Below are 12,310 nucleotides of genomic sequence, written 5' to 3'. Positions count from 1 at the left end.
ATAATTGGTTTGTATTGTCTGTACACTGTGTATAGTCTATCATTATAAGAATAAAATAAATAGATCCCCCCCTCATAGATGAGCGCGAGATTGGTAAAGCTTTTTCTGATCAAATATAGGAAATGAAATTGTCACTTTGAAAGGTGTTGAAATGTTTTAAATGTTTTAAATGCCAAACAAATTAAAGTATTTTAGTCGATTATGAGCAGTAATGATAATGTGTTGTTGTTTTTTTTTATGTCTATTGTGTATCAGGTACATTTTGTCACAAAACTCTTACTCTCGAATGAAATGGATGTAAGCAATTATAGGCAACCATAAGTCATTCAACGATGAGAAAAACTCATACCGTATGGTCGGCTAAAAAAGGCCCCTACATGAAAATATGAAATAATTCATTTCAGAAAACTTACGGCCTAATTTATAATATAACAGTTTACGAAAATCAAATACGACATATATATATATACATGAACCAACGACAACCACTGAACTAAAGGCTAGCTTATCTTATTCTTAAGGAAATAAATTCTTTACGGAGCTATCATATTACATAAAACTTCAAAAATATTTCCAAATGAGAAACCTTTCTTGATATCACATAAAATTTAACAAAAAGTGAGGCAATAACAGGGTTTTTCTAAGGAAATGGAACAACAAGGAATGCAGTAAGTGTTTATGCTATAACCGCAGGTAATGCTTGGTACAATTAATTTTATCATCACGCATGAATGCTAATTAGTAAAAGGGTCTGTTTGAAATGTTGCATACTTTTCAACGCTTTTTTCTAAAAACATGGCTGACGAAAAGCATAACAATAGTTCTGATGAGTCAAGCTCTTTCCAACTGATATTTTCAGTTTATTCAAATGTTGTAGTATTAAACCACTATTCCCTATTAGGGAAGATGTGTGTGCTGGCCATGATTTTTAAGCCCGTTTCAAAGATGCAACAAGTCAGTGGTAGTCGCTTGTTTCTCGTTTAAATTCTTTAATTCTGGTATTTTGTTATGGTGGTGCCTTTTAAAGCTTACTAAACGACTCGTATTTTACTCATTGTTAAAGGCCATGTCTGAAAAGTCTGTATTAAGACTTATCTGATGTTGTCTCTTTGACAAATTCCCCGTTAACTTTCCATTCTCAATTTTATAATCTGTCTAAAGAACTATAATATATATGTCATTTTGAAATTTTTCCCGTTGGATTCCATTTAATTGACGTATATATGTACTCCACATCCCCTTCAATTCATAAAAAAGGCGGGTGATACCAAAGTTATAACCAAACTTATTCGTCTAAGTCAAACTAGAATCTCGATTGTAGAAAAGAAGAAAAACAACAAAAACACATACAACAGTCTACAAAACACAACATGGAAAAGTCAAGACTGAGCAATACGAACTCCACCAAAAGACAGGAAGTGATCCCAGGTACTCCGGAAAAGAAAGGAGACCATTACTATGTGTTTATTTCTAAATATATCAATAATCTAAATTGAATAACCAAAAACAATTTTCTGGTTGAAGTTGTGATTTTTCTATTGTCAAATAATATTAGATTTACATTGTTGTTTGTCGCTTTCAATGTCCAGAGAAAAATGTGCTATGCATATTCAGGACAACCAATGAATTATTAAATCACAATTGACACAAGCTTAAGTCAACTGATCAACCCAGATGAAGGGAGAAAAAATTATAAGGTTGGGTTTTTTGTATCTGAGACATCAATTATCAATTTTTGTCGCATAACGAAGTTATATAAGTGTGTCTTGACATCAGTGCATTTACAATAATACATTACTACTTAGTTCGAAATACAGTGCTTTATTTATGTTTCATTCCTTATAAAAGCAGCAATTAAAGATAATTTGTATATACAAACGATTGAAAGAAAAGAAACATATGTTGCCATTTGTAGTCTACAACTTTCTATAAAAGTCTCCTCTGCATATTTAATTATTATGAAATTATTAGATGATAAATTAGATCTCAATGCAGTTTTTGTTCGTGTGATCTCTGTAACGCGTTTTTTGATTAAATCCTTTTCCACATCTGTCACACGTGTATGGCTTGTAACCGGTGTGTACTCTCTGGTGAATGGTCAGCTCATATCCGGTTAAAAACTGTTTATCACATGTATCACAGCTATACGGTTTGATGCCCGTATGTGTTCCTTTGTGTCGCTTCAATGCACCAGTATCTTGATAGGTCTTACCACAAGTTTCGCACTTGAATGGCCTTTCACCCGTGTGTGTTCTTACGTGTCTCTTTAACTGAGCGTTGTCTCCGAATGCTCTATCGCACGAATCACAAGGAAAGCGTTTTTCTCCATTATGGGTATTTTTAACGTGCCTTTGTAAATTACTTATATGTGAGAATTTTCTGTCACATACTTCACATTCGTATGGTGTTTCGCCGGAATGTGTTCTCTTATGTATTGTTAAAGCCCCATTTTCAGCAAAACTTTTGCCACATTCAGTACATTTAAAAGGTTTTTCACCTGTGTGCGTTCTCATGTGGCTTACTAAATGGTTTTTTAACCGGAAACTTTTACCGCAAGTTTCACAATCAAAAGCCTTGATATCAGAATGTATGTCCATGTGAGTAGTCAGGAGGCTTTTATGAGTAAAACCTTTACCACATTTGTCACAAGAATAAGGTTTCTCGCCCGTATGTACCATCATATGAGAAGACAGTTCTCCCGGAGAGTTAAAGGTTTTATCGCACACATTGCACTTATGATATCTATTACCCGTATGTGTTTTCAAGTGTGTGTTCAGGTTACTGCTTTGTTTAAACGCCTTTTCACACACGTTGCATTTGAAAGGTTTTTCATCAGTATGGGTCCTCATATGAATCGTAAGACAATGATTCTTTCTGAACCTTTTACCACATACATCACATTCATGTGGTTTATCAAAACCGGTATGTGTTTCCATGTGTTCCTTCAAATAGCTGGCAAGCTTAAAACATCTACCACATATTTCACAACGATATTTTTTCTCATCATTATGATAAATCATGTGTTTTGAAAGTTGTCCTTTATCTCTAAAATTTTTACCGCATGTAGGACATCCGTGTGTTTTTTCCTCATTATGTGTTCTCATGTGAGTTGTTAAATAGCTTTTCATCTTAAAACATTTACCGCATATTGAACAGCAGTATGGGGTTTTGTCACTGTGTATCTTAATGTGTTTTGCTAGATCCCCTTTCGTTATAAATCTGCTTTCACATACTTCACATTTATAAGGTCTAGTGGGTTCCTCAGAATTGTGTGTTCGCATATGGATTTTCATGCTTGTGTTATACGCAAAGCTTTTTTCACACACAACGCATTTATACGGTCTGTCACCGGTATGTATTTTCATGTGATACTTTAAAGTAAGTTGTTCTCTAAAGCTTTTACCACATATCTCACAACTATGAGGTCGCTCCTTCGTATGTATTCTCATATGTATTACCAGAGTGTTGGGGTATTTGAAGTCTTTACCACATGTGGTACAGCTGTATGGTCTCTTGTCGCCATGTTTTCTTCTCATATGCTTTGTCAAATCACCCTTGTCTGTAAAACTTGAACCACATATGTCACAGCGATGTTCTTTGGTACCTTTGTGTCTTTTCATATGAGACACACGACTACTTGTAAATCTAAATGTTCTGCCACAAATATTGCAGCTGTAAGGTTTCTCCCCGCTGTGTATTCGGAGATGCTTTTTCAAGTCGCCTTTGTCAACAAAACGCTTATGGCACACTTCACAGATGTGAGGCTTAAACCCGTCATGTCTTTTCATATGTGCATTTAGACTTTGTTTAGTACGAAAACTCTTGTTACACGTGAAACAAGAGAATGGTTTGTCTCTCGAATCTACTATTTTGGTTTCATTTTCTAGCTCTCTATTTTCGGAAGAATCACTGGTTGCTTTTTCTTCCACGGCTTTCAGACTTGTTGCTTTCATGTCAATTTCATATTTGGAAATGTTGTCTGTTGATTTGTCTGCATCCATTGCATCGGTAAAATCTGACACACTCTTCTTGTATTTTTAATTGTTTAAATGTACCTCCCTATCAGTACAATCTCCTAAAATCTGAAATAAAGTTCAATGTTAATTAGTAAAAGGATATAATATATATAAAAATAGAAGATGTGGTACGATTGACAATGAGACAACTCTCCACAAGAGACCAAATGACACAAAAATTAACAACTATAGGTCACATAAAAGCCCATACCGCACAGTCAGCCATAAACGGCCCCGAAATGACAATGTACAACAATTCAAACGACAAAACTAACGGCCTAATTCATGTACAAAAAACGAACAAAAACAAATATTTAACACATAAACAAACGACAACCACTGAATTACAGGCTCCTGATATAAACAATAATTTTAATGCATAAGTTAGTACATGTAATCGTTTCATTTCATAAATTGAAAATATGTAAATCATCGTTTTATTGGTATTTGAACGATTTTTTTTTGTGACTAGAATCAGTCTACAAAAGGTGTCTTTTTGGTGGTTTCCTTGTTTCACTTTTTATTGTTAGCAATCTTTCCTTTTCAATAACAAAAAATGCTTCACTAGAAAAGCATAGCCCATACAAGATAAGGGTTACATTGAGGTTCGTATGAATATGGATTTAAATCAGTTGAATCATAATTGACTTGCAAGCCAATAATATATCATTGATGTTTTTCAGCTTGTTTTGACAAAATTTTACAAAAGTTGACTGCTTCTTTTGAAATATTATTTCACAATTCCACTTTTATAAATTTTTGAATAACACAAAGTTTACTATTACATTTTAATATTTTGGCAACTTTGTTGCCACATGCACCCCTGTTGATCGAATTTTAACGCATTTGTGAAATTGACGGTACGGACTTCAGTGAAAGGTACAGATAATGATTCAGAAAAAAATTATTATTGATGATAGACTGGGCGTGTAAAGAATCTATATTTCTGTATTCCTGAGTTTTTTTTCAGATAATAATCTTCTTTCACAGAAATCTTAACTGTTGTTTCATCATTTTAAGGAAATTGTGAGGTGCTCCAGCTATATAAAATATATTGTAAATGTAAATAAAAAATAGTTTAGATTGGAATAAAGTTCTGTCTTTCTTTTTCGTTTAACTCAAAAGGGTAGAATAGGCCGCAAGAAAGCACGGAATTAAACGAGTAACAAATACAGAGTACTCACATAGCATAAATCAAAATCAACTTTCTGCAGGCAAAGGAATTAAAGTATAAAATTTGGCTGGTTATTCATGATATTTATCGTCCGTGGTCCATTTCCATATCTTATACCCATTTATATCAGTAATATTGATAAGTGACAGCTGCCAAGAAAAGTGAAAATAATCCGTTTAAGACATAAGCAATGATTAATTTTACCCTAATTACAGTAGGACACAGTAATTATATAATATTTATCTCCGATAGATCAAACAAGTCCAAATTCCAATAATATGAATAATGTAATTAGTCAGTAATGAACAATAATGTTCTTGCTGTGTGCAATTGAATTTAACTATACAGAACATCACAATTTGTTTTAAATCTAAACTACAAAAATATATCATAAATTGCCTATGACAAAATATTGCCATAGAAAATTGAAAATGTTTATTTAGTACTTATTTAGTAACTCAGAGTTTCTTTAGCAGAGCGTCTCTGGAGATATCGGAGATGAATTTCATTATGTTTAACATTATATTTGTTTTATATAATACTACTCTGAGTAGAAATATTTCCCTTTTCCCCAAAAAGTTAACCACGCATATTGAGAAGGGCATTGATGAAAATGAGAAGTCATGAAATAAAAAGTTCCAAATGGAAGAATTGCTCTGTGATACTATTTTCACCGAAAAACTTTTTGTTCCCAACGGAATAAAGATCATAGAATATGTGTTCTAGTTCTAATAAGCCAGATATTACGGCATTGTTTACACAAAAGAACATTGTTTAAACCCTTTCAGACGATGATATTCAGATAGGTCTTCATGATCATGGTACATTCGTCACTACTCGGCCGATTCTGTACCTTCAGAAGGAGAGTAGCGGATTCGCTCGAGAATTGTCGATTTGCTCATGGTACTGAAGATAAATTATACTTGCACAATATCAAATCGATTCCAATAGCTTTTTTCGTCAATCCTGAAGTCTGAGGTGTGGATTTTACTTGAGGTATAGACTTTACTGTCAACTAAATATTGTGTCAAAGCTTGTGAAGTGTTTTTGTGATTTCTCAGCAATCAATAGGTTTAAAATTCAAATCAATCTAATATGCTCTTAGAAATATTGAAATGTATTTTCATTTGTTCATAATTTACACAAAGTTACTCACCGAAAGTCTACATATACTGTCTTTGTGGAATTTTGTAGTTCATATTTATTTTCAATACATACACTTTCTTGATTTTTTGAAAGGAAAATCTTTCCACCATAGTGCACGGCTTTTTATATACTATGAAATGTTTCAATGTAGATTTATTTATTATGAGGGTAAACCAGTAACGACGTTTACAACACACCCTGAAGCAATAAATGTATATAAAAATCCTGTCATAACTGAATTTATGAGTACATGTACTTACTGTCTACTTCTTACATTTAAATTGAAAAGAAAATGAATATTGATTGATTGACAGACCCTTAACACACAATGGCAAAATATTACAGATCATTTATTTTAATGAAGTGTCACCATGGTCACCGTCAATTACAATATCTCTCTCTTTAAAACTTGAATTTTTTACACAGAATCACCTAATGAAAAAACATATCACTTCTAGCAGCTAAATTGCTGCTTCTCTTGCTTAATTGGATATAAGAAGATGTGGTATGAATGCCAATGAGACAACTCTCCATCCAAGTCACAATGTATTGAAAGTAAAACATTATAGGTCTAAGTACGGTCTTCAACACGGAGCCTTGGCTCACACCGAACAGTAACCTATATATATATATAAAGGGCCCTAAAAATGATTGGTGTAAAACCAATCAATTCAAAAAGAAAACCAACGGTATAATCTATACATGATTATTAAAAACGAGAAACACTTATGAACCACTTCAAAAAAAGAAAAATATTTGGAAAATGTTTACTTCTAAAAATAAATCAAACTTTAATACTTATTACCAATTTGATTCCAATCGTCGGTGTATTTTCAATAATCGTATGGAGGTCTCTGAACATTAATATCTAAAAAAAAATATAATATATGTGTCAAAGCATGTGAAGCGTGCCTGTGCTAACACAGCAGTTTATATTTTAAATTTTAATCGCTTTAATGAATTTTAAAATGTTCTTTGTAGCTGACTATATGCGGTACGGGCTTTGCTCATTGTTGAAGGCCGTACGGTGACCTATAGTTGTTAATTTCTGTGTCATTTGGTCTCTTGTGGAGAGTTGTTTCATTGGCAATCATACCACATCTTCTTTTTTATATTTTAAAACTATTAAGTATAACTAAATTAAAGGTACTCACCAAAATATATATACAATCATTGTCCTTATGGATTTCCGTATCCCATATTTATTTTAAGAGGATATACTTGCTCGTTGAATGGAAAATCTATTTACAACTGCTCTTTATGCAATGTGCAATATTTCGATGGAGATTTATTTATAATAAACCATTAACGAAATGTACAACTTTTACCCTGAGGCAATATGTATCAGAAAAAAAAGCATCATCAAAAACACAGCCAGGAGTACTTATTGTCTATATTTCAAAATTAATTGAAAAGAAAAGAAATATTGGTTGATTGATAGATACTCAACACCCAGTGGCAGAATATTACATGCATATGCAGTTTGGAAAACGTATATTTTTCATATAAATATATTTTTTTATTATGTTTGTACTTGCCTTATTTGCTGAGATTAATTTTGGATATGCTGGCTCACACAGTAGGTACTGCAGTCGAAAAGTGTTTTCAACTGTGAATGTGGTTTTCAGTTTTTTTAGAATGAATTGTTTCCCTTTGAACAGTTATCGAAATTTAAGACTAGCTGAAACAAAGATTCACACATTCACACATTCCCTCAGCTCAGTTTTACTCAGCAATACTTGAATTCATTTCCAATATTATACAGATCATATTTGTTTTTCATTCATTGTTATGCCCCATTTATGGGCATTGTGTTTTCTGGTCTGTGCGTCCGTTCTTTCGTCGTTCCGTCCGTCCGTCCGTCCGTCCTTCTGTCCCAATTTAGGTTAAAGTTTTTGGTCGAGGTAGTTTTTGATGAAGTTGAAGTCCAATCAACTTGAAACTTAGTACACATGTTCCCTATGATATGAACTTTCTAATTTTAATGCCAAATTAGAGTTTTTACTCTATTTTCATTGTCCACTGAACATAGAAAATGATAGTGCGAATGGGGCATCCGTGTACTAGGGACACATTATTGTTTTTTTACATAAATCAGGCCGTTAGTCTTTCCGTTAGTATTGTTTCACATCTGTCATTTCGCTGTCCGGACGGTGCCCTATATATGTTCACTTGTATTACGTATTTCACTCTTTCGTGTACAGTTTTAACGTTTTGACGCTTTTAAAGGGGTAATTTTATTCCAGTTGTCTTGTTTATTTAAAAAAAAGAGAGAAAACACTATAAAGAAATTAAAACAATGATACCTATTATGCCACAACTCTTACTTTTATAGCGAAGTCGAAGGAAATCAGACACACCGTGGCCATACACAAGTTGGACAAATCACTGCACTAAAAATTATCATTTTAGCAACATGATCCCAAACAAAAAGTTAAAATAAAAACAGATCCTCCTCAGGGAGGTTAAGCAAGCCTGCTCTTCTAGTGGCACACATCGTATTGCTCTTGACTACTAAAAATTTCGATGATGGCAAAATCAGGAAAAGAGAACAAAAAGTTGTCATTTGTGACAAATCTATAATATTTCATTTCGGTTAACCTAAGCATGATGTTGATTTTCGAAGAGAGGACTTTAATTTACCATGCATGCTTAACAATTTTTTACTCGGTGCCACAATGTCTTATTAACATTCAATCAAGGCTTACTGCTGCTACATAAAAAAAAATGAAAAGCTTATAGTAAATATGAATCATTGACAATGGAATGGGAGTTTTGTATACAGTGAATACATACAGCAATTTAAATTCCGAAAGAAAATTGAATACTGGACTACACTGGAGTTCACAAATTCATTTTATTTTCCGTTCTGTTTCTCCGAAGTTGTTGAAGACGAAACAAAATGATCTTACAGTCTGTCCTCGACGTCGACAGCATTTGGACTCAGTCTCTGGAAGTTTTAAGAAGACTTTTTTTTATCAAACATTCACTGAATTTAACGAAACAAGATCAGCACCTTTTTTACATATCGAGAGTCCGCATTCAAATCAAAATATAGTATAAGTTATTTTAATTTGTAATTTTCCGTATAAATTAATTTACACTGACATTAAAATAGTGACTGTCTAAATCTTAATTGGCAGGTTTCAAAAGACTTCATTTTTTTTTAACTTAATAAAACTTTTAGCAGTTGCTGAAAGGTATTCCCAAGCCAATTCTTTCAAACGGTATAATTCTTAACTATATAAGATCTAGCTTAGTCCCCTATCCTTGTTATATGCTTGATTGTTTTGAAAAGAAACCATGTCTGGTTACCCGAATGAGTGAAAAAAACTACCGTAATTTGAAGTACTAATAATATGATTCACATGATCAGTGAAGTTAATAGTTACTGTTGACCATGATTCCACTATAGTATATATCTCGTCATCCACGACATACATCAGTTAAGTTCTTTCTATTGATTATGATTACACTCGAAAATGATATGAGCTCAGCGTAGGTCTCGCCATGCAAAAATCAAATTTGACCAAAAATATAGTGAATACAGTTGAACTCATTTAAAATACATGTATTTTTATTAAAGTGTCGCCAATCATGAACATAATATCTTTAAATCCAAAAATACGTTACACACGTTTGTTCATTCAAACCTCTTTTAACACACGTTGAAGCAAACCTTCCAATTAATGAATATATATGCAACTATATATATTGCAAGAAGTCGCATTTGTATAAATTTAAAGATGTCACATAAAAAGCAAATACATTATCATAAACTAGGTTTGTTTTTATTTCCATCTACAAATTTGATACTGACTCTTTTTTATATTAATTGGTTTGTTAATCACGGTGGGTATGGTTGTCCTGCGAGAGAACGTTCTGTGCCTGACGGGTGCTGGTGATCAATGAAAAAATGTAAACAAAGACGAAAATGATGATTTTTGACGTTTTCACTCATAAAAAATGGAAGAAAACAGTTGAGATTTTTCAATTATGTTTCTTATTGGTTCCTATGTAAACCATTAAAAAGTTGACCCTCTAAACTGTTTCAGTAAGCGTAACACAAAAATGCTCATTTTCAGAAAATCTCGAACTGAAAAAAATAAACAAAAATGCTCATAGAGTCCGCTTTCTATACCGCAATCCACACGACAAAACTATTTTGTGAAAAAAACATTGCAATTTATAAAAATTTAGCATTTTCTCAATTTATTCATGTCCTGATACTGTGCTGGTGTGTCCTGTCATTGTGCTGGTGGGTCCTGATACGGTGCTGGTGATTTTGGATAAGAAGTTGGTCATATTTGAAACAAATGTTACAAAATCAATAAAATTGGGCAAATAATTGTTGTCAATAGGATCTCCTATTTTAGCTCTTGTGTATCCATTTGGCTGTTTAATATGTGTTTTCAAATGATCGTAACTTGTATTACATAATTACATAAAAGGGCAACTTCTTTCGTCCAATATCAGATAACAATATATAGTATCTAAAATAAGAATAGTTTTATTAAGATATTAAATGCCCCTTACATTGATGCTTCAACAATGATCAAAGCCCATGCCGCATAGACATGTTTGTTAGCGCTCCGCATACCCCTCCCCACTTCTACCCAACCAACCCGCTCTCATTTCCTCCTTCATTGTTACAGTGGTGTACTAACATAACAATTTATCACATAAAATAATAACACAAAGACACACATTATTGAACAACGAATGCTCGCAGGTACTGAAAGCTAGTTCAAAGCCGCATTTTCAACACAATGAATTGAACACAAGTTAAAAATTCCACAATACTATATATAATTCGATCATTTTATGTGTCAATTTGTTCGAAAAAAGTCGAAAAGAAGAGAGTTTTTTTAATGTCATGAATATCTGTCGCCTTCTAGATCTATGCTTAGCATTTATTTCAGATGACATGGACTCCTCACCCTGGTGACCCAGCTGCCTTTCATAACTTTATCCGTATACATATATTAATAGATAAACAAAAGACTGCAACTGGTATTTTTGTATTTTAAAAAAATGATTCGTTGTAACGAGAATATTTGTGGTGAATGAAAACTGTGAGGGTCAAAATCTTAAATTGCTTATCAATGTTGCTGGACCCAGTTTCGTTATCTGATCTGAATTTTCTGAAATGTGCAAGGTGATTTTTTTTACTCGGTAAGTTTTGCCCTAATTGCTTGAACTTTTGCAATATTAAAGCCGATTTCAATGAGTGTGAAGACAAAGGGAATATCTTTGGTTATCTTGCTTGCTGAACAGAAAAGTCATTGTTAGGTTATGTAAACTACCCTACTTTAAGAGTAGACTAGTCCGACAAATGACACATCTTTATGTCTGTAGGACCAGGCTACTTCGAAAGGAGGGTAGTATACCTTACCTAACAATGACTTCACGGTTTAGCTAACAAACAAGCTAACCAAATATATTACTTTTGCCTACATACTCAATGGAATCGGCTGTAACTAAAAACTCGAATACATTTTAACAGACAGTGGTCATGTTTGTTGATGAATATTGTATTTCCTAGATTCACTCTTGATAAGTCATTTGGTAACATTTGGTCAAGTATTTTCAGAAAAGATCGTTTTGTAATTGCGGACGCCAAGACAATAAATGAACCTCACACGACCCCTCGACACAGGTAAGCTTATATATGATCTTATAGCGATTCGGGTTGATAACCAGTTGAAATTAAGCCAGTTTTTTGTGTGTGTAGATTTGTATTGTTTTAAACTGTTCAGGCCACAGAAGGGGTCATAAACCATACACGAAAAGATAACATATTAGTTTAAACATATTTATTTATAGTGGATTGGGAAACAAGTTTTGCAACTTATATTAATCCCTTTCCACTTGGCGGGTGCGAGTGCTGCCTTGTAGCGGCATTAGCCTACTCTTTTTCGAAATCTACAAGGGTGTCTTTAACGTGCAAGAGATGTGGCTCTCTCTTAACACG

General features: G+C 33.2%; 1 protein-coding gene across 4 annotated transcripts; it reads right to left on the bottom strand.

The window, feature by feature from the left end:
• Nucleotides 1-1,805: 1,805 nt before the first annotated feature.
• LOC143075678 (uncharacterized) lies at nt 1,806-7,583 on the bottom strand. Of its 4 annotated transcripts, none has more exons than XM_076251224.1 (3): nt 7,142-7,159; nt 5,201-5,339; nt 1,806-4,082 (listed from the first exon to the last, which is right to left on the bottom strand). In XM_076251224.1, the coding sequence occupies exon 3, from the start codon at nt 3,999-4,001 to the stop codon at nt 1,980-1,982; it is 2,022 nt and encodes a 673-aa protein (XP_076107339.1). In that variant the 5' UTR covers nt 4,002-4,082; nt 5,201-5,339; nt 7,142-7,159; the 3' UTR covers nt 1,806-1,979. The 4 variants fall into 4 exon arrangements, with proteins under 4 accessions (XP_076107339.1, XP_076107329.1, XP_076107354.1 ...); XM_076251214.1 differs by lacking the exon at nt 7,142-7,159 and adding an exon at nt 6,347-6,477; XM_076251239.1 differs by lacking the exons at nt 5,201-5,339; nt 7,142-7,159 and adding an exon at nt 7,491-7,583.
• Between the last annotated feature and the right edge of the window lie 4,727 nt (nt 7,584-12,310).

The sequence above is a fragment of the Mytilus galloprovincialis genome, chromosome 1 (genome assembly GCF_965363235.1).
Source record: "Mytilus galloprovincialis chromosome 1, xbMytGall1.hap1.1, whole genome shotgun sequence".
NCBI lineage: Eukaryota > Metazoa > Mollusca > Bivalvia > Mytilida > Mytilidae > Mytilus > Mytilus galloprovincialis.
This window is presented reverse-complemented; position numbering and strand designations above follow the sequence as displayed.

Bases quoted from the DNA above. Each gene is read 5' to 3' on its own strand.
- LOC143075678 (XM_076251239.1), bottom strand. From the start codon at position 4,001: ATGGATGCAGACAAATCAACAGACAACATTTCCAAATATGAAATTGAC.